This window comes from Pygocentrus nattereri, chromosome 13 (assembly GCF_015220715.1).
Source record: "Pygocentrus nattereri isolate fPygNat1 chromosome 13, fPygNat1.pri, whole genome shotgun sequence".
NCBI classification, from domain to species: Eukaryota; Metazoa; Chordata; class Actinopteri; order Characiformes; family Serrasalmidae; genus Pygocentrus; species Pygocentrus nattereri.
Genome location: NC_051223.1, coordinates 34,960,614 through 34,982,503, shown reverse-complemented (window position 1 = coordinate 34,982,503; position 21,890 = coordinate 34,960,614). Strand labels below are relative to the sequence as shown.

Sequence of the window (21,890 nt, the reverse complement as noted above, 5' to 3'; positions counted from 1 at the left end):
CTTGTTTTGAATAATTTTAAGTAAATTCACTATAGTGGCAGATCATTTAGCTTGGTTCAAGAACATTTCTTAATGGACTGGCGACCTGTCCAGGGTGTATCCTGCCTTCTGCCCAATGACCGCTGGGATAGGATCCAGCACCCCCCCCCCCCCCCCCGACCCTGATGGAGAAGTAGCTTGGAAAATAGATGAATGAATGAAATGAATAAATGAATGAATGAATGAATACTTAAGTCAAGTAAAAAATGAGCTGGATAATCTTGAGTGCACGATCATCTCAAAATAAGGAATATTAGATACATTGACTAGTATTAAGATAATTTCACTTGACAAGATACTATTTCTTACAGTGCATTACTCACTGGCATTGTTGAGGTCACGGAATCTGAACCATTATTTATATATATATATATATATATATATATATATATATATATATATATATATATATATATATATATATATATATCGCTGCTGCTGGAACAAAACCTTGTATCTCCATTTTTTTTATGCTTTTCAGTTTTTGACATCACTTGAAAACGTCTGTTACCCTTCATGTTGTGTGTAAACTTCATGAATGTTCCGTGGAGAATTCAAAAACTGTTAAACTATCCGTGTTGCTTCATTCGAAACTCAAGGAATTGCACAGAAGACTGTGTCAGTTAGAAGACCCGACAAACGTGCAGCACAGAAATACCCCACACATCTTGGCTCAGTACTTTGCTAAACTCCTTTGTATTTAAAATTTGATTTGTCTGGGCTACAAAACACTAATATTCAAATAGATGGAAATATTACTCTCAATTTTTCGCTGGTTCGCTGTAGAGAAACTTACACACTCAAATGTCTTTACAGTGGTGGTGATGGGAACCAGGAGTCACAATGTCTACAACACAAACATAGCTATTTTATTTAGTAGTCAAAATGACCAGTGAAGCCGTGCGTGAGCTTTTATACATAATATTTATAACTATTTGCAAAATGACCACAAAAAGCTCCTCTGTGATAATCCTAATTGTTGTTAGCACCTCTATTGGATTCCAGTGGTATGTTAGCACTTTTTGTGTGTTGCATGTAAAATGATGAAAGGACTGAAAGTACTGATCCAAAACGACTTGGAAAAAATTCTGGTTCCATTGACGTATTCCATTGTGCTGAAAGTGTTCCTCAAAGTCCTCTACTGTCAGTAACTTCAGGCTCTCATTGGATAATTTGTTTAAAAAAAAAAGTCAGTGGACCAGTAACTGGTATAAAAGTTGCTTCATTATGTTTTATTACAGTTATTTATTAATTACTCTTTGGTAGAGTGTATCAGTAAGATGCATTGTTGCTGAAACTTCAGAAAATGTCACTTCACAGTGTTCACGCACTCACACACGCGCACACACACACACACACTCACACACACAGACGGCACTTAAATCCTAAGGCATCTTAAACAGAAGGCATCTTACAGTATTATAGTTTCTATTATCGAACACCTTATCAGCCGTTATTCCTTCATGCTGCATTATACTGATCAGTAAATGGACGGTTTAGAACAAAAACGATACAATAGCCTGTCTGGCTTCAGCCAATGCTGCATATTTCCTCCCTATTCCCGCCTTTGAAAGCAGCTGTTGCTCCTTCATTGGAACAGATTCTCCAACTGGAAAATGGGATATATTGAACAAATGACATGCTTATTTTGAAAATGTTGTCGTGAGAAATCTACGACCTCCAGATTTCTTCTTTCAGATTCCTTTCCAATTTCCCCAACCCTTGATACCTTTAACAGCCCTGCAGATCTCCCTGCACTGGAACGTGACAAGAGGACAGAAAAAGGACAGTAAATGTCAAATTTACAATAACAAACATGAAAGGAAAGAGAAAAAAAAAAAAACTTTAAAAGGAGGCAGGAGATTCTGTTGTGGCAGCCACAGTGTGCAACAAGGCTGTGTTGGGAGGATGTTCTATTCCCAACAGGTGAGGACAGTAATCGTTTCCCTTCAACACACACACACACACACACACACACACACACACACACACACACACACACACACACACACACACACACACCCTGAGTCACTGATTAAGCTAGGAGACTGAACTCTGGTAATCAGTCAATAAATAAAACTGAAAACAAAACAAAAAGTCTTGAAAGGATTTCTTGCCTTCACCAGTGACAGCTTATTGAGCTTTAGGCCAGTCAGAGAGGCCAAATAACAGACACAGGTTTATTTTTTTTTGTCCACAGTATATTCCACCCCACTTCCCACGGGGCACTTGACACCTTGCCTTCAAGTTAGTGTCGTGGTGTGTTTATGTTCGCATGTAGAGCTGTATCAGTCCAGCCTGGTGCAGCTGCTGCCATAACATCAGCTCCATCCGCAGGTCATGGTTGGCATAGAAACGCACCGGATTGCGAGTTTTGTCATAGTAGTGGTCCGAATATTTGTTGTAGTCGGAGGTCATATATCCATAGGCACTCACCTTTTAGGGTGGGGGAGAAGGAACATCATCAACAACATCAACATGAACAACAACCACTCATTTTTCCATTGTATTCCATGTAGTTAGACATTGACAGTTTGACATTCAACAATGTTTTCTTATTTGGAAATTTGTTCTTAGGTAACAACAGACACACTGAAAAGCATAAAAGGTGTGAACAACTCTGGTTTAAGAACACGTCATGAATCTGATGCAGATATTTCCTGAGGATCTTTCTCAAGAATAAATGTATGAAAACAACTTAAGATATTAGTGAGGCCGAACGTATGTAGTTCGGCAGGGTGCATCATCCTGCTGAAACAAGACAGTGCCATTAGGGAACACCACTGCCTGGATGGGTAATTGGTCCCAAAGCATCACATTCCCTCAACCGGCTTGTCTTCTTCCCACAGTGCATCCTGGTGCCATCACTCCTCCAGGTAAATGGTGATGGACTCATCACACCAGGCAACCGTTCTCAATTGCTCTAGTTCCAGCACTAATGTGGCCATTGTAGGTGCTTTAAATGGTGGACGGTGTTAGCAGGGGCACTTTAAGTGGGCTGCAGCCGAATAAGCAACCTGGTGAAATGCACTGTCTATTGTTATGCAGTCTTCCTTTAACTATTACTAAAAATTCACTAGCCCTTCAGTCAGTTTGGACCAGGCAGGATAGCCTGCAGTGCCTTCCACCATCAATGAGCCTTGGGCGCCCAACGCCCTGTTGCTGAGCCATGGTTTATCCCTCCTCGGACCACTGCTGGTAGGTACACACCACTGCTGACTAGGAAAACCTTGCCATTTTGGAGGGGCTCTGACCCAGTTACCTCTCCATAACAATTTGGCCCACCTCAAACTCGCTCAGGTCTTCACAGCTACCCATTTCTCCAGTATCCACCATATAGACTACAAGAAATGACTGTTGGCTTACTGTCTAATATATCCCAGTCACGCACCGTTTTCATGGGATAATCAAAGAGATTCACTTCGAGCGAGTGGTCATAATATTTTGGCTCATCAGTGTGGACGTCAAAGTTCAACTGTGTGAAGTGACGCATCAGATTATTACACATTAACATTTTATTGCGAAGACCATCAACTAAAATAGAACTAACAATACTGATGCCAGCGCACTCACTGTAAAACACTGACCTCTCAAATTTTATCTAAAGGACTGAGGAGAAGAGGTCTCACCTGGTCACAAGTATGAAGAGCTGCCAGTAGCATCACGGCTCCTGTAGATGGCCTGTAGATGTTTTTATACCTGGTGTTGAGTGTGTGTGAACACAGAAACCTACAGTAGAATAAAAGGAATCAACACTGTGGCCTACAGAAACCTGTGAATCAACACTGTGGCCTACAGAAACCACAGAATGTTTACAGTTCTACACGCCAACGGGAGGACAAAGTATGTTAATTATATATGTTGGATCAACTTTTTCCTTAACTTTTGTCAGAAGAAACCAGATTTAAAAATCTAAACTCAACAAAAGTACAGCTCACACTATGAACATAGAATCCAGAATGCAAAAGTTTGGGCACCCCTAGTTAAATGACGTTTTGTTGAGTTTCTAAGCGCAAGTAAATGAACATACCCTCTAAAGAGAACACGCACATCTTTCTGCACATTTTAGTGCACAATTACTGTTTATTTGTTGAATGTAGCATAGTGGGGAAAGGTGAGGCTTAAGCTTAGGCAAAAGTTTCACATTTTATTATTGGATTTTTCCAATATGCTAAATGCAGCGAATAAATAGCAATCATGCTCTAAAAATCTGAGCAATATTTAAGTTTGTTCCCTGTAGAATTTAACTGAATTCAGAACCATCAGCCAACTGTTTGCACACTGTGGAATTAGACCTACGCATTTAACCCCACAGGACCTCTGCTCACCCGTATTATTTGAGCGGTGGTCCATTCGAAGCAGTGACACTGACATGACAGTGTGTGTGTGCTGGCACAAGTGTATCATGCTGGGGTACAGTGTCACTGTAGCGAGTGATCCAACAGCCCAAATATATCCAGCCAAAAGCAGCTACGTGGTCAGCAAGTGACCAATAAATGTAGGGCTACAATATGGCCAACACAAATTTGCATCAACAGATGGGTTACAGTCTCTAACCATACACAAAGCAGGGGCACCTAGAAAAGTAAACAGTAAGTCTATTTTTAAATGTGTTCTCACAGTCATATTATTTTAATACAAGCGTATTCAGACTCTACATCTCACCTGTTTCTAATGTAACGAATAAAGTCTGGATGATACATTTTAAATTTCTCTACCGTCACGTTGCTTCCAAAATAGCTGGGTGGCCTAAGAGGGAAAAAAAACTGAAATGTTAGTTAAGATGGTGAAATTCAGCAAAATATATTGCATTTTATACAGAATTCTTGTTATATGTTCCGTTTTATAGCAGAGGTGACAGCAGTATTACTTAGCACTTTTCTCTGGCCCCTTCTCAATCGGTGTGTGTGTGGCCGCCGCTCTCATGAGGATGTAGTCACGGTCATGATCAGGCAAGAAAACATACTTGGTCTCCTAGATGGGGGACGGGGGAGAAATAGGGGAAAGAGTGCAAACAAGTACACGTGTAAGTGAAAAATAAAAGGACAGCCAGCATTTTTAAGTTAGTGTGTGTGTGCTCATGGCACTGAGCTTCATAGAAGACTAAAAAAGGTGTTTTAACTTTGTCAAATTGCCTTAAAATTTTGAGTCAGTTAAACTTATGTATATAAACTGACATATCGCTGCTGTCTGAACAAAACCTCATATTTCATATTACTATCAAAATCACCGCCACCTTACTGTATTCTTGAGTACTTAAATCTGGTGTACATACTGTAAATTCTCTCTATTGTCTTAAATTATTAGTAAAGTGTTTATTTTTACATAAATAGCTTTTAATTTTAATAATTTTGGGTCATTTCTTTTGGTCCATTCGTCGTGAAATTTACACACTATATAGGACGACAAATGATGTCAAAAACTGAAAAACAACAAAAATGGATAGATTATATATATATATATATATATATATATATATATATATATATATATATATATATATATATATATATATATATATATATATATATATATATATATATATATATATATACACACACACACACACACACACACACACACACACACACACACACACACATACATACATACATACACACACACACACAAATACACACAAACACAAACACACACACACACATTTATATATAATGGCAGAGGTGTCAAATCCAGGTTCGGAAAGTAAAAATCCATCCCAGGATTTTGTTCCAACAGGCTGGACAGCTCTGCTGGTGGTGTGATCTAACTAGAGAAGCCAGCCTGTTGGAACAAAATCCTGGGAAGGATTTTTACTTTCTGGACCTGAATTTGACACCTCTGAAGCAGACAGAGCTTTAAGACACAGACTCTTGCTCTGTTTTCTACTAATTTAATAAACCCAAAAGTTGAAGGGAGCCAAGTAACCAACTAAGCTATAACAGCATTTTGTGCCTGTTTTTTTTGGCCAACCTCAGTAAAAGAACTTCTTGCTGTGTTACCTTGTCCAGAGGAGGGCCCCGGTAACCTACACCAGCGTAGCTTCGCATTGAGTTGCGCAAGGTGTTGGTGGAGAAGGTGTAGAGGGAGGTGCGATTGCCAACATCTTCCTCAAAGCCTTTAATGACCGCACCATTCGTCCTAAAGAGGATAGGAATGAAAACAAATTAGCATTACAACACTTTTCACGTACATATATTACACCCTGATTGCACTGCACCTTACCCCTGTGATTTACTTATTAACATCTCCCTTTGTGTGCCAGGCGTTAAAGGTCTTGCACTTTACCAAAGTTATCCATCTCCAAGTACACCAGATCCAACTGAGAGCGATTAGGTTGTCTTCTGAGCTGGACCTTTGTAACCTGTTTATAATCCTGGCCATAAAAATGTGAATGCTGTGTCAAATGTGCTTCTAATCAAAGGCTAAGGAAATTTAAAACTACTAAGCCTGAGCCACATACAGAATTACAGGAAGCCACTCTTTTCGTTCCCGACACAACTCAGATTGGCAGATATGTGAGGAACAGCTTTGCATACAGCAGTTAGTTTTGACCACACCGTCTGATTGGTCGAGAAGCATTCTGTGTGTGTTGTGTGTCGTTAAGCTGAACGTCTTTTCTCTCACTCAGAAAATCATCAGTAGGGGAGAGGTTTTCATGCCATAACACTCTCCCCATTACCCATGCATTTCATAAAAGGCCAAAATCAGTTCACGATCGGTTAAAGGAGTTCACACCCAGCTGACGCCAAGAGAAGTACTGGTGTTCTGACAGTTATGTCTGCTCTCAGGAAACCGCACAGTGGAGGGTTTCCTGTTTTTTTTTAGATCAAAACTCACAGCCACAGATGCATTTGCAGAGTTCAACAAAAGCACATCATACAACATTTAACACACTGGCACAGTCATTTTCTCCACTTAGAGCAAGCTGAGTAGATGTGATGAATATACAAGCAAAAACATCAAACTGGTAAAGTTCCATCTTTTCACTATTATTCACTAAATCACCACAGCTCTGTGTGAAAAGGGCAAAATTTTCCCCTACAACTGCTACATCATTCCACTGAGCACTGCTTTAATGCGTTTATTATTTAAAATTGCTTAAATAATGGAAACGTTTGAATATTGTTTGTTAAAGTGGGTTAGTTGGTAAATTGTTGCCATATGGCAACAATTGTGCATTTGAGGAAAGTACCACAAAAATCTAAATTCTCTCTAAAAACATCCTTTTACTGAAAAAGCCCAATATTTTCACAGTTAAATGAATATATTTGTAATTATTTGCTATGTATGTTAATAATAATAATAATAATAACAACAACATCATAATAAGATACATATGTTACATACATCTGTAATAAGACGTGAGGACATCATCCTCTTGATCAAAAGCAGATTTATTTCCCATTTCATTTCATTTAATCCTTCTCATTCAATTTAATTCATTTCATTTAGTCATCATGTTTTTATTGACTAGATGTGTACACAAACATGGATCAGCAGAATTTGGGTGGGATATCACAATTCCTTCTGTTAAATTGATGATTTCCAGTGGTGTACTTTATAATCCAGATAACACATTACAGTTAAAGTGTCTGAAATTACACATATAAGTAAAAATAATGACTTTTCCCTTTTACATGTAATGAAAATTTGTAAACATAGTCTTGGAGTAGCTTAGTGCTCCTAAGTCAATTGCAGTCCAAAAGGATGAATACACACAGATCACTTCCATATAGTTGCCATTAGGCAACAAATTCATAAAAAAAAAACAAAAAAAAAAAAACAACAACTTCACATTTAAACTGGTTTTAATTATATAAATTAAAATTTAAATTTACTTTAGATAGAATTTAGATTTTTTTCTTGAAGGAATTTTGTCTAAACGTTGAACAATGTCAACTTTGGGAGCCCTCAGGTCATGATCTTCTGTGTCAAGTGTCCATGAAAAAGGAGTGAAAACAAGATTTCATGGTGAGTTGAGGTCAACTATTTGTTCTTTCAAAGTAAAAGACCCTGTTTTCTGCAATTAAATCGTAAAGTATGGATTATACACTCACCTGCCACCTTATTAGCTACACCTGTTCAGTTGCCTGTTAACACAAATAGCTAATCAGCCAATCACACGGCCACAACTCAGTGCATTTAGGCATGTAGAGGTGGTCAAGACGACTTGCTCAAGTGCAGACCGGCATCAGAACGGGGAAGAAAGGGGATTTAAGGGACTTTGAAATGTGATGTTGTTGTTGCTGCCAGACAGGCTGGACTGAGTATTTCAGAAACTGCTGATCTGCTGGGATTTTCACACACAACCATCTCTAGGGTTTACAGAGAACGGTCAGAAAAAGAGAAAATATCCAGTGAGCGGCAGTTGTGTGGATAAAAAAGCCTTGTTGATGTGAGAGGTCAGAGGAGAATGGGCAGACTGGTTCCAGATGATAGAAAGGCAACAGGAACTCAAATAACCAACCAAAATCTCTGAGGAACGTCTCCAGCACCTTGTTGAAAGTTTGCCATGAAGAATTAAGGCAGTTCTGAAGGCAAAAGGGGGTCCAACCTTTCACTAGCAAGTACCTAATAAAGTGGCCAGTGAGTGTATATCATTTACATGGCTCTATCCATAAAAGAAAAGGTACTACTATCCACAGAAAGGTCCTACCTTTCTTGGCAGAGGGAATAAGCAGCATTAAATCACATTTAACATGTTTGTGCTTCTTCACTGCAGCGTTTTCTTGAATTTGTCGAACTATTGAAAAAATAGCAAGAGATCACTCAACCCTGCGTGCTATCGTGAATAAGATCATGGCTGTGCTGATCTACAGTACTTGCTCTAAACTCATGCCTGCAGCCACATCATAGCCGTCATGTAATTTGCGATAAAACACTCCCCTTATGTTCTATTGCTTAACCAACAACAACCTGGTTTAGAGATGAACACAGCTTACAATGAAAATTTCACTTTAATGTTGTTGTCTATAAAATATCATGTGACATCAATAATGTAAATCAACCTAACCAAGTGCAAAGTGTAGTTAATGGGAGAAAACGGCAAGCATGCATTTTCTTGGAGCATCTTGGAGCAACAGTGATGTAGTTAGTTTAGTTTATTAATGTGTATTAGACTGAGACTTGTCCTCCTGCTATCATCAGCATTACTTTGTCTTCATTGTTTGCCATGTTTATCTCTACTCTCACACTCCAAATGTCTGGGGTAATGAATAAAACAAATATAATAATAATAATAATAATAATAATAATAATAATAATAATAATAATAATAAATATAATATAAACCCTGCTTTCTTGTTGCTGAGAACTTCTTAGGATTGCCTTAGGATTAGCTGAATGTCTGAATGAAGTAAAAAAAAGTTGTGATGATTTTTCCAAGTTAAATTTTCTAACTTGTGTAGATTGTGTCTATTATATGCGGACCACCTTTATGTTATGCATGTCTTTGACCAGTGTGTACACCTGATCTGTTTTCTTTACCATCCCACCTTCCCTACAAGCCATAAAAAGGTTAAGGATATAAAAATAAATTAATAAAAACAATTTTAAAAAGCTACAAAAAAAGCCTCCATTGTAATGAAACTACATACACCAAACTGACATATACAGGTCAGCACTGTGCTGATTGAGACCACCCTTCCTAAAAGATTATCTGACAGCTCAACAGCATCTCACCTGAAGACATAGTCATGTTGGTCGATCTCCCGGCCTTTCTTGGACCCATTCAGGATTCCCCCATTCCCCACTACAGCACAGCGGATACAGTGCGACCTGTTCCCTCTTCTCTCCCAGTCATCAAACATCAGGCGGTTGGCTGTAGTGTTCAAGAGGGCCAGCGAGTTCTTCAGAACTGTAAACACGCAATTCAATAATATCATATTAGCTCTTGGCATGCACGATAACAGAATGGAGAGTTAAGCTGAAATCTGACCAAACCCTTGTTTACATGCGTACAGCTTTCATTTACCCTGAAAAGCAATTACTCTGTCAAATAAATCATCCAACACAGGTTAAGCCCCGTCTCTCCTGCCAAGTTGCCCAAGTAAGGTCTTGAGAGAGTTTCAGCTGCATATAGCATTTGGTCTGAAGATCAGCTGCTCGGAGCTTTGACATGCTGTGAGACCAGCTACCAATCGCAATGTCCAAGCCAGTCTTCCTTAAATATATAATCTAATACTGAAAAGATTGTGAAACTCAGGTATTCTGTTCATTATTACTATTGTTTATTGCTTTTCTACATATTGTTTCCAAGAAGAATGTTTTATAAAACAGGCTGCCTGTGATGGTTCTAAAAGGCTGTTTTTTTAATAAGGTGATATGAATAGATATGCTATAAGTGAAAAATATAAACTCATAGAGGAGAATTCAATGTGTTAGAAATGTTCAGTAATAGTGCATCTTTAAAGCAACTCCAAGAAATAGGGATTTTTTCAGTGTGTGAGCTACAACGAAGAGGTAAGCCTAAAACCAATGTCGTAACATGTGACTACAGGTCATGCAAAATTTAGCAGCATGGATGGGCTCAATGAGTGATGTTGACATGACTAAGCTGGTGCATTAGGCCTCTGGAGGAAGTAGTGCCTTTACAGACGGGTACGTTACCCATGCCATGTGCACTAATGCACCTCTATATCATCACGGATGCTGAATTTTGAGTGCTGATAACAATCCAGACAGTCTCTCTCCTCTTCAGCCTTCACGACTTGGCGTACATGATTTGGACCACAGGACACTTTTGATCTTTACCTCAGTCTTAAATAGGTTTTGGCCCAGAGAAGGCGGCAGCGTTTCTGGATCCTGGTTATATGACTTCTTCTTTGCATAGTGCAGTTTTAACTTGTATTTGTGGATGCAGATGCTGTTTTTTGGAAGTGTTCCTGAGTCTATGCAGTAATTTCCAGTACAGATTTCCAGTAGTGTTTTTAATGCAGTACCACCTGAGGGCCCGAAGATCACTGGCAGCCAATACTGGTTTTGCACAGTGTCCTGACATTTTTGGAAACAAGGTTGTATGATTTTTGTTGGATGAACTTTAGACTGGCACCACAGCACTGTGGACTTTGCACTTGCACATAATTTTGGTTAGAATACTGGACTGTAAAATATTATACAGTAAAATCAAAGGAATTCAATAATCACCTTCCAATTAGAACAAAAGATAAAAAATAAAAAAACAAAACAAAAATTCAACCAACCAGCCAAACACATCAACATGTAGCAAGAGGACTCACCATCCATATCTACACTGCCCCATCCATGGGCACCTTGGTAGCGGCTTAAACGCTGGTACTCTTGCTCTGAGAAATGCTTGGCCCACTGCAGAACCGGCACATTCTCCAGAAATTTTTTGGCAAAGGGAGTTTGAGACACCTTTCTCCGAATACTACTGGAACAGCTCTGAAACGTATAATAACGTAGTGTATGTGTCAGTTAAACACATTCAGATCTCTCTAAAATTGGGCAATAATAAGGAAAGCAAGCTGCACGTAGATGTACAAACTTCAAACTTTCATTTTTAACATGGCAGCTATTGCTGCTACATGCCGCGTCAGAAGCCACACAAGCAAGCCTTTTCTTTTTAGGACTATTTTTAGATATATGATTAATATATGCCATAATCATTTTAAGCCACTTTTACACAAACCAGCAATTACTTATGAGTTGGAACATAAATAATACCCATCTCATAATAGATCTGGAGTATTTTAACTTGTGCTTCAATCTGTCGTGAGACTCACTTGAGAAGTGAGGCTACATTATTGTTAACATAACAGAAAGAGAAGTTTAAATAAATGGTTCAATTCATGAATCTATACAATTATGTAACAGGGATAATGGACAGTTTATTAATTATTATTATAGCTGTTCTCATCATCTTCTCAATATCCAGCCATTTCTATTTGCTCTCTCTCTTCTGACATCACCCTTATTGTTATACACAACGTTACATCTTGTATGTTCTATAATAATTTACATCTTGTGTACACTGGCATCATCAAGTGTCTGTAGAAAGTGTAAGACTTGCACTGCTTTTATTTGGTCAGTGAATGATGCCAGCACATTCTTGTTCACTGACAGTGAAAATCTGGGCTCAGGATGACTGGAAGACATGCCCAAAAAATCCAATTTAATCAGATTTGGTCAGAACTCCCACTTTGTTTGGCCCAACTGGATGTACAAGTTTCATTCATTAACATTAGTCACAGACAAGCCATTCATAATAACAGGGCGAGGCTTGAATATCATTGCTGTCGGAACAAAATGGTAATTTTACAGGAGAAGGAAAACGCATACTTTACTTTTAATGCAAGTCAGTGGAACCAGAATTTTTTCCAACTGACTTTGGGCCATTTCTTTTGGTCCATTCTTCATGAAATTTACACACAATGCAAAGAGCAACGAGTAATTTCAATTTACAAGATAGGAGGTTGTGTTCTGACAGCAATGATATGCATATATCTGCTTTATGGTTTTACAAAAAACATTGATATGATAGTGAAACAAGTGCCAGTCAGTTGTTCCTCTAGAACACGGATGTTCTCTAGAACTCCTGGCGCCCAGGTGTCCAGCAAGGTTTGGCCATTTCCCCGCAAACGATTCAACTCATCTGTTTATTGCGTTGCACACCCCTGCCCTAGAACATCTGCAAATATGCTTTATTCTAAACAGTATTGTAGATGGAGAAAAATACACAGGGGTGGAGTTAATGTTTGACTGTACAAACCTATAGTCCAGTACAGGGATGACGTTTATGGGGGCTATTTAGATAGTTGGTAGGCTGTTTCCATCTGTTTGCCACGTTTTTATTGTACAGATGTCCAGACAGACACCTCAACGTCTGATCCTCTGTATGCCACTTCATAAGCAGATACTTAACAGATCAGTGTCTGAAGCGTATGCAGTGCCTGAAATTCACCTCCCTGGTACGGCTCCCTGGGGCGTTATTGAACACTGCAGAGCATTCTAATGACTAATTCCTTAGCTTGTTTCCAGCAGGTCAAATTTATGACATCAATGCCAAACATTAGGCAAACAAACATCTAACAAAACCATTCATTTTAAAGGCCGAGTAACATTCCCTCGCCTTTCCTAACAGTGAAAACAATCCCATTCCTAGAGTTCCTCACAATGGGGTCATAAGCTTGATAGTGTAGGTCTATAAGTTTGTGCACCACTGGCCAAATCACATTCTGTTGGTAACAAAAAAGAAGTAAACACAAACTCTGCCGCACACTATAAAAAGGCCATGAAAAGAGAGAGTGCTTCCAACTCATCATTTCAATAGTCTAAAATGTCAATAAAAATGGCAGTTAAGGGTAACTGTGGCCGTCAAGGCAAGATTTGAAAGACCAAAACAAACTGTCCTATAGAATTGCTTATATGCTGGTCAAGAAGGCAAAGCAAAACCCCCATATGGCAGCAAGGTTCTATAAGAAGGTTTATTTGACACAGAAGTGATGCATGAACCTGATCTGCATGGAGTAGACTTTACCTGAGACCTCACCACAAAAGTTCATGTCTGAAGTATGTAGATAAGCTAGAGGCATTTTGGTAGAGTGCTGTAAACGAATGAACTAAAAACGGAACTCTTTGCTCACAATCGCCAACGGCATGTTTGTAGGAAAAAAAGGAGCAGCATTTGACGAAAAGAAAATCTTGATAACTTTTAAGCATGAGGTGGATTTATTATGCATTGGGGTTGTGTGTACTCCACAAAGTAGTGAACCAACATCCAAGCAAAATGTGACAGTCAGTCACAAACTGAAGCTGAGAAGAGGCTTCTACAACAGGACAAGTATCCAAAACAAACCTCAAAATATTATATATTGCATAACTAGTAGCATGATGCAAGGCAGAGTGGTTGAACATAGTGGTTAACACCTTTGCCTTCTACGCTGTAGACTGGGGTTCAAACCCCAACCAGGGCAAGCACCCTACACTATACCAATAAGGGTCCTTGGGCAAGACTCCTAACACCACCTTGGGCTACCTGTGTAAAATGATCAAATTGTAAGTCGCTCTGGATAAGAGCGTCAGCCAAATGCCATAAATGTAAATGAGAAGAGGCTTCTACAACAGGACAAGTATCCAAAACAAACCTCAAAATATTATATATTGCATAACTAGAAGCATGATGCAAGGCAGAGTGGTTGAACATTCCTAAAACAAGAACAAAAAGACTCCTAGCAGGCGATAAAAAGTTTTGCAATCTGTACCTAATGGGGAGCTGCTAAGTATTTACTTATAAGGGATTCAAGCATTTGCATATGCTACATTTTTTTTGTTAAGTTAAAACAAACAAACTGTATTAGCAATTGCAGAAAAAAAAAAAAAGGCTGCAAAAATTTTTACTTCTGTTCATTTCAAAAATCAAAAAACTATGTTAACTTGGCCAGGAGCTCAAATTTGTACACACAGCTGTAACGGGGTAACCCTTCAAATGAGATAAAATCAAAAGACAGAACAAGAGCAAACTTAAATAATAATTTAAGTTTGTTTGGTGTACACACACACAAAAAAAAGACACCTAACATTGTTTGTCTCTTAGATATGAGAAAAACAAAAAGATGTTCAGTGTTTCCAAAACAAAACAGCAGCACAACCTCCGTCTCAAGCTAAAAGTGAAAGTAGAAAGACTCACGGTTTGCAGTGGAACATCAGTGGCGTATCTGTCGCCAAAGAAGTCTGGCTCTGAGGGTTCGGCTTGTTTGAGGAGCTCCTCTGACGCTTTGGTGAGGTTAGACTCCCGTTTTTCAGAATCTGAAGAGTTTAGATTCTGCTGTAAGGACGCTCGCACTGCAGTTTGTAAGGTGTTAGACTGGGCGTCCTTTCTTTGCTGTTCTTGTTTTGCACGTGTCAAATCAACCTCTAGCCGGTAATCCAAGGAGCTGTTGCTGTCATCTTTGGAGTAAAGCAACCTAGAAGTATTAAAAATAAGGAGCTTGGTTGGTGAGGCATTTTTCACGATGTTTAGCCTGAAGTGCTAAACAAGCATTAAGTCATATATAGATCAATATACACGTCATCTGCAGAAGTTTGAACACTCGAACTTAATGGACACATTTTGTTTGTTTTTGTTGAACATGCATTTTTGGGTGATTAAAGTTTGTATTTATTGCATAAGTTTAATATTTTAGGAAAAAATAAAGGCATAATATAAAATGTGCCAGAACCTTAGCAAAGGTCACATTTTATGTTTTGGTCAGTGAGGATAAAAATACTAGAAATGGCTTCATTTGAATAGTATTCAAACAATAGCAAAACAGACCAGAAGTTAATGAACTACTAATAAACATGGTGTAAATGTTGTATGTTGCTTTGTAGTTGTACAGTTTGTGATGTTCCTGAGAAGAAACATATGGTGGTAGTAGGAACCTGGTGTCACGATGTCTACAACATAAATACAGCAATTTTAATTACTATCAAAACTACAAAACATCCAGTGAAACTGCATTTGAGTTTTTATATGTACTGCTCCACCATGGATTTATCGAAGAAAAAAAAAAGGTCAAGGTTTTAAGCATAAACCTTCTCAAACTGTTGTAAACCAATGTCTCAGACATCAAGCAGCATATTTAGAATAATGTCATGTAATAAGTTTGTGGCTTTATATTTGGATGGTCCCCTTTAGATGATCTACAGATATTTAAATCATTAGCAAACCACCTGGTGATCTTCAGTTGATTATCAACCTCACTGTGGTTAGGGTTAGATGTAGGTTTTGCCTTGAGGTTGAGGTTAAGGAGAGATTTAATAAACTCTTTCACACTGAACTTGTAGCACAGTCGCATTGACTGGATATTCAGTTGAATGTTACTGATAAACTGAGCATTTACGGAACATCTAAAGTGGACCATCCAAATAAGTTTCTACGTTGGAGCTTGTAGTGCCAGGCGTTTCACATCAAACCAATCTAAATCACTATGTTTACGCTTGAACGGTTTCATTTTGCAGAAATTTTAAACATTTTCCCTGTAGGTCAAGTGCTGGAAGAACAGAGTGAATAACCATTGGGTAGAACAGTTGAGATCCTGAGATGCCTTAAACATGAACCTACAATGAACATAACCACGGGAACTGTCACATGACTAGAGTCACGCTTGACGTTGTAAAAAGGTGGAGCAAGCAGAAGTTGATTTGAAGTGCTTTTGGACGTTGAACTGATGTAAAATGTCGCTTTTGTTCATCCAACCTAAAAACATGGTTTGCATTACTTCATTCACACGCACACACACACACACACACACACACACACACACACGCACACACACACTAAAATATATATATATATATATATATATATATATATATATATATATATATATATACACAGTGGGTTGCAAAAGTATTCAGCCCCCTTGAACTTTTCAACCTTTTGCCACATTTCAGGCTTCAAACATAAAGATATGAAATTGTAATTTTTTGTGAAGAATCAACAACAAGTGGGACACAATTGTGAAGTGGAACGAAATTTATTGGATATTTTAAACTTTTTTTAGAAATAAAAAACTGAAAAGTGGGGCGTGCAATATTATTCGGCCCCTTTACTTTCAGTGCAGCAAACTCACTCCAGAAGTTCAGTGAGGATCTCTGAATGATCCAATGTTGACCTAAATGACTGATGATGATAAATAGAATCCACCTGTGTGTAATCAAGTCTCTGTATAAATGCACCTGCTCTGCGATAGTCTCAGAGTTCTGTTTAAAGCGCAGAGAGCATCATGAAGACCAAGGAACACACCAGGCAGGTCCGAGATACTGTTGTGGAGAGGTTTAAAGCCGGATTTGGATAGAAAAAGATTTCCCAAGCTTTAAACATCTCAAGGAGCACTGTGCAAGCGATCATATTGAAATGGAAGGAGCATCAGACCACTGCAAATCTACCAAGACCCGGCCGTCCCTCTAAACTTTCAGCTCAAACAAGGAGAAGACTGATCATAGATGCAGCCAAGAGGCCCATGATCACTCTGGATGAACTGCAGAGATCTACAGCTGAGGTGGGAGACTTTGTCCATAGGACAACGATCAGTGGTACACTGCACAAATCTGGGCTTTATGGAAGAGTGGCAAGAAAAAGCCATTTCTCAAAGATATCCATAAAAAGTCTCATTTAATGTTTGCCACAAGCCACCTGGGAGACACACCAAACATGTGGAAGAAGGTGCTCTGGTCAGATGAAACCAAAATCGAACTTATGTTTGGCGTAAAAGCAATACAGCTCATCACCCTGAACACACCATCCCCACTGTCAAACATGGTGGTGGCAGCATCATGGTTTGGGCCTGCTTTTCTTCAGCAGGGACCGGGAAGATGGTTAATATTGATGGGAAGATGGATGGAGCCAAATACAGGACCATTCTGGAAGAAAACCTGTTGGAGTCTGCAAAAGACCTGAGACTGGGACGGAGATTTATCTTCCAACAAGACAATGATCCAAAACATAAAGCAACATCTACAATGGAATGGTTCACAAATAAACGTATCCAGGTGTTAGAATGGCCAAGTCAAAGTCCAGACCTGAATCCAATCGAGAATCTGTGGAAAGAGCTGAAAACTGCTGTTCACAAACGCTCTCCATCCAACTTCACTGAGCTCGAGCTGTTTTGCAAGGAAGAATGGGCAAAAATTTCAGTCTCTCGATGTGCAAGACTGACAGAGACGTACCCCAAGCCACTTGCAGCTGTAATCACAGCAAAAGGTGGCGCTACAAAGTATTAAAGCAAGGGGGCTGAATAATATTGCACGCCCCACTTTTCAGTTTTTTATTTCTAAAAAAAGTTTAAAATATCCAACAAATTTCGTTCCACTTCACGATTGTGTCCCACTTGTTGTTGACTCTTCACAAAAAATGTCAATTTCATATCTTTATGTTTGAAGCCTGAAATGTGGCAAAAGGTTGAAAAGTTCAAGGGGGCTGAATACTTTTGCAACCCACTGTATATATATATATATATATATATATATATATATATATATATATATATATATATATATTTATTAATTACACACACAAATATCTATCTATCTATCTATCTATCTATCTATCTATCTAACACACACAATACATAGATATTAGCATACTTTTGGTTCTTGTCCAAGTTATCAAATTTGAAATAATATTTTTGCAATTCTGAATTTTTAGCTCTTTGCTGTCTTGCTCTACTGCTTGACCATATCATCAACCACTGACAGTGTCATGTTCTACAAAGGAATACATTTATGAATATATGTGAAAAATGCATTGCAACATGCAAGTCCAAAAATAGTTATAGTTTACAAGATGAATCTACAACCGATTGAATTATTAATGCATTAACGCATGATTAATGATGCTCACCAATTACCTGTGAACAGCATGGAAAACGCAACCAAGCATACCAAGTTAATGAATTTATTCGCTCATTATTTACACCTACCAAGTCTGACTCTAGTGGAAACTGGCTGATACGGATGTTGAGGGATCATTTCTACACACATGTATAATATTTCACACAGCATTTAGACTGAGATACAGTGAACCTTTAGCTTCTGTATAAAGATAAAGTGGTGAAATGTTTATGAACATGTTCATTCACAAGTACATTTCCCCCAGCCTTACAAAGTTTCAGTGACATTATTAGGTACTAATACTCTACTAGAACTATGCCTTTTTTTGTTTGTTCTCTAGCAATAAAAATGGAACAAGTGTCGGTAACAGTAAAGACTTTTCAGAGAGGTTCTCTTTAAACAGCAAATGACCACACAGTCAGGTTTAAACTGTTACTAACAGCTGTTAAACTTCTATCCAGGAAAAAGCACAAGCAAAACAAGGTGTCCAGTTAAAAAAAAACAAAAACAACAGGGCAATACAAATCAACCTCGAAGCAATTATCCTGGAATGATCCGTTAAAGTTAATGAGATTCCAGAACAAATAAGCAAAGCAGCATTCAGAGGTCTCGGCCCATAACCTGGACACCGAAACAAGTTAGTTCAGCACAGATTTGGGTTTTTTTGATTAGGCCCTTAGAGCTTAAACTTCCTAATATAAATTTCATACAACAGATCAGGCCTCTAGCACGATGACTAAGCACTTTGCCTTGCACTAGCTGGCTCAGTAAAGCTCTCCAAGGGCAAGCTGCCAAAACCAAAATGACTCAGTTTAATAAGGGCTTGAGGCACTTGAGTCATACCTCGGTTACCTTGGTTTAGGTTTTTAAGACGAGGACAGAAAATGGTTTCATTCACTGTACTTATGGATACTGTGCTTAGAGTCCAGCAAGGCTGTTCTTGACGTCGACATGAATTCATGCTGGGGAGTTTACTAAAGCAGGAAGCATGATCCTCTCTGGAGAGAACTTACTCACACAGGCAGCAAGCAGTCTGTGCGCTCTACCAGCCTGGGAAGTCTCTGCCTCACACAAACAACAGGAAGGGTTTAAAAAAAGATCCACAGAGAACCAAACTTCCTTCATTAGAGGGGAACTGGGACATCTCAAACAAGATACCACTGTATGCACAAAGTGGTGCACTTGTCAAGTGAGATATTCTGTTGATTTTAAAGGTGAAGATAAGTGAACACATCCTCTACACATTTCAGAGCACATTTTAATGGGAAAACTGTTTATTTACTAAATTTAATTGAAAAATTTAAATAAATAAAACATGGCTTGTGTAAAAGTTATGGCACATTTTAAATGTTTAGTCCCCCTACCCCATTAAAATAAATTGTAATTGTGCAGTCAAATTTGCAGGACAGTGCAATGGATATACCCAAGTTTTTCCCCCCTTATTTCCACACATAATTTGAACAGGGAGTGTTCTGAAAACTTTTACATATGACTGTGCAGTCCCGTTTATTTTATGTGCTGCACCTTTAGAGTTTTAAAAATAAAGGGGCTGAAACAGGGATGCCTTTTGGTTCCCTAAAGAACATTTCCTTGATTGACTCCCTGTAGCGTGAGTAAGGAGCTAAGCTCAGTTTGGTGATTTCCCTGCTCTAGAGCTCCAACTTAACTCGGTAATTAGCTGAGGAGTAGGAAAAGCACCAAACTGTGCAGGAATCTGGTGCTCTAGGACTGGAGCTCGACATCTGTGCTTTAAAAAAAATCACTTTTATTAATCACTTTAATTAATGAGAAGAACTTTCAAAAGTTTAAAGAATGTAAAAGTTTTTCACCTGTTAACCTCCAATGACTCACTCGCACGATTTGATTACATGATCAGTCATTCAAGTTATTTACCCCTTGTGTGGCGTTTGTTACTCAGTGGTCTGGTGGACCCACAGCATTATTGGTTCTTTAAATCAATACAGCCATAACAATTTATATAAACATTTGGTATTTTTACAATAGTGGCCAGCATAGGGTTCCCCTTTAGCAGCTGTAGTCAGTCAGCAGCCTGTTCATGTTGTCCTCACACACACACACACACACACACACACACTAACAGCAGGCCATGTAGGAGGAGAACAGAGTGAAGGACACAGCACCTCACAAATTTTATTCTCCGTGAGTTCAGCCCAACACCACATGTGTAATATAAATGTGTAGGAGGTGAACAGAGTGAAGACACTGAAAATATGTTATTTTATATGTTCTTCCTAGAAAATAAAGGAATCTGAGGTTGAAATAATGATAAATCGCATTATTTTTTTCTTTTGGTAAACACTGAAAATGTGTCCCACAGACTGAACACCACACAAGGGTTAATTATCTGTGGATAATCAAGCATCAACAAATTAATCTTTTTTTTCAGTTTAACCCATTCAATAATAATGAAATGTTCTTCCTTTATGTGGCCTGGGGTCTATCCTTACCCATTGTGATCCGGGACAATGTGTTGGTCATCTTGAAGCCACCGCTTCCTGTCCATATTTGCATGCAGTATGTAGATCCCCAGAACAGCAGTCAAAAGCAGAAATAGGAGCATCAGTCTCCTCTGGGGCAGGAAGCCTGTCATCTTGTCCTCGCCTCTGACCTGTGTTGTATTTGGCTCCTCTTAACTCCTGACCACCTGGTGGGGACATGAGGAGAGCTGTACTGAAGGAGTGCCCTCCGGATGATCGTTCAGGACTTGCATGTGAAGCATTGAGGTCGGGGATCCAGAGTGTTTCTAATTCCCAGGCACTGTTGTCAACACCCAAAGGGTCAGTTCTCCCAGCACAACTGCTCTGCACAGGAGAACAAGAAGAACAGAAGAGTGTCAAGATTTGCATATCTGTTTCTACAGTGCGCTTCTCAGTAATCCAACTTTAATTAAAGGGCTCCAGAGCTGGGAACAGTGCAACAGGAGAAGGGGCCTGGCTCTTTTCCTTTTTCTCCTAGTGTATGTTTAAGTTCTGAGGTTTCAGCTTTTGATTAAAGGACAGTAATTTCAGGAGAGAGGAAAGACAAAGGGAGGCATGGTGAGTACTTGCACAGAAGGAAGTGAAAAGTGAGGGGAGGAAAAAAGAAAGTTGGGCTGGTAATAAAGTACTTTTAGGCTCAGCTTCCAGCACAGGGACTAAGCCTATAGTCGTAACTGCATTTTTCTTTCATTAGGTGAACCTCAGTTCAGACTGTACACCCCTGCCCTGTAAGGATTTAAAAAATATGTTTTAGGCCAAAGCTCTAGATCATGGTAAAACAATGCCCTGGGCATCAGACAGCAAATTCTCTTGAAGGAGCTTTTTAGGGGCATTAAAAGTCCTCAGGCATTTGGTTTTCTAATCACCATTTCTGTGAACAATTTTGTCGAAGTTTTAATTATATGAAAAACAAAATTTGGGAAAAAAGTGAATTTCCCCCTTTAATCACAGTATAGAAAATCGACCCTTAAATTTACTTCTGGTTATTTAAATTATGAGCACTGTGCAGACGGACATTTG

The 21,890-nt window shown here is 38.8% G+C and overlaps 1 protein-coding gene across 1 annotated transcript; it reads right to left on the bottom strand.

Moving 5' to 3' along the window:
* Positions 1 to 1,245: 1,245 nt before the first annotated feature.
* Positions 1,246 to 21,193, bottom strand: st6galnac (ST6 (alpha-N-acetyl-neuraminyl-2,3-beta-galactosyl-1,3)-N-acetylgalactosaminide alpha-2,6-sialyltransferase). The gene is made up of 9 exons (XM_017717886.2): positions 20,841 to 21,193; positions 14,687 to 14,963; positions 11,277 to 11,442; positions 9,721 to 9,895; positions 6,039 to 6,177; positions 4,910 to 5,013; positions 4,705 to 4,788; positions 3,669 to 3,768; positions 1,246 to 2,475 (listed from the first exon to the last, which is right to left on the bottom strand). The coding sequence occupies exons 1-9, from the start codon at positions 20,981 to 20,983 to the stop codon at positions 2,305 to 2,307; spliced, it is 1,359 nt and encodes a 452-aa protein (XP_017573375.1). The 5' UTR covers positions 20,984 to 21,193; the 3' UTR covers positions 1,246 to 2,304.
* Between the last annotated feature and the right edge of the window lie 697 nt (positions 21,194 to 21,890).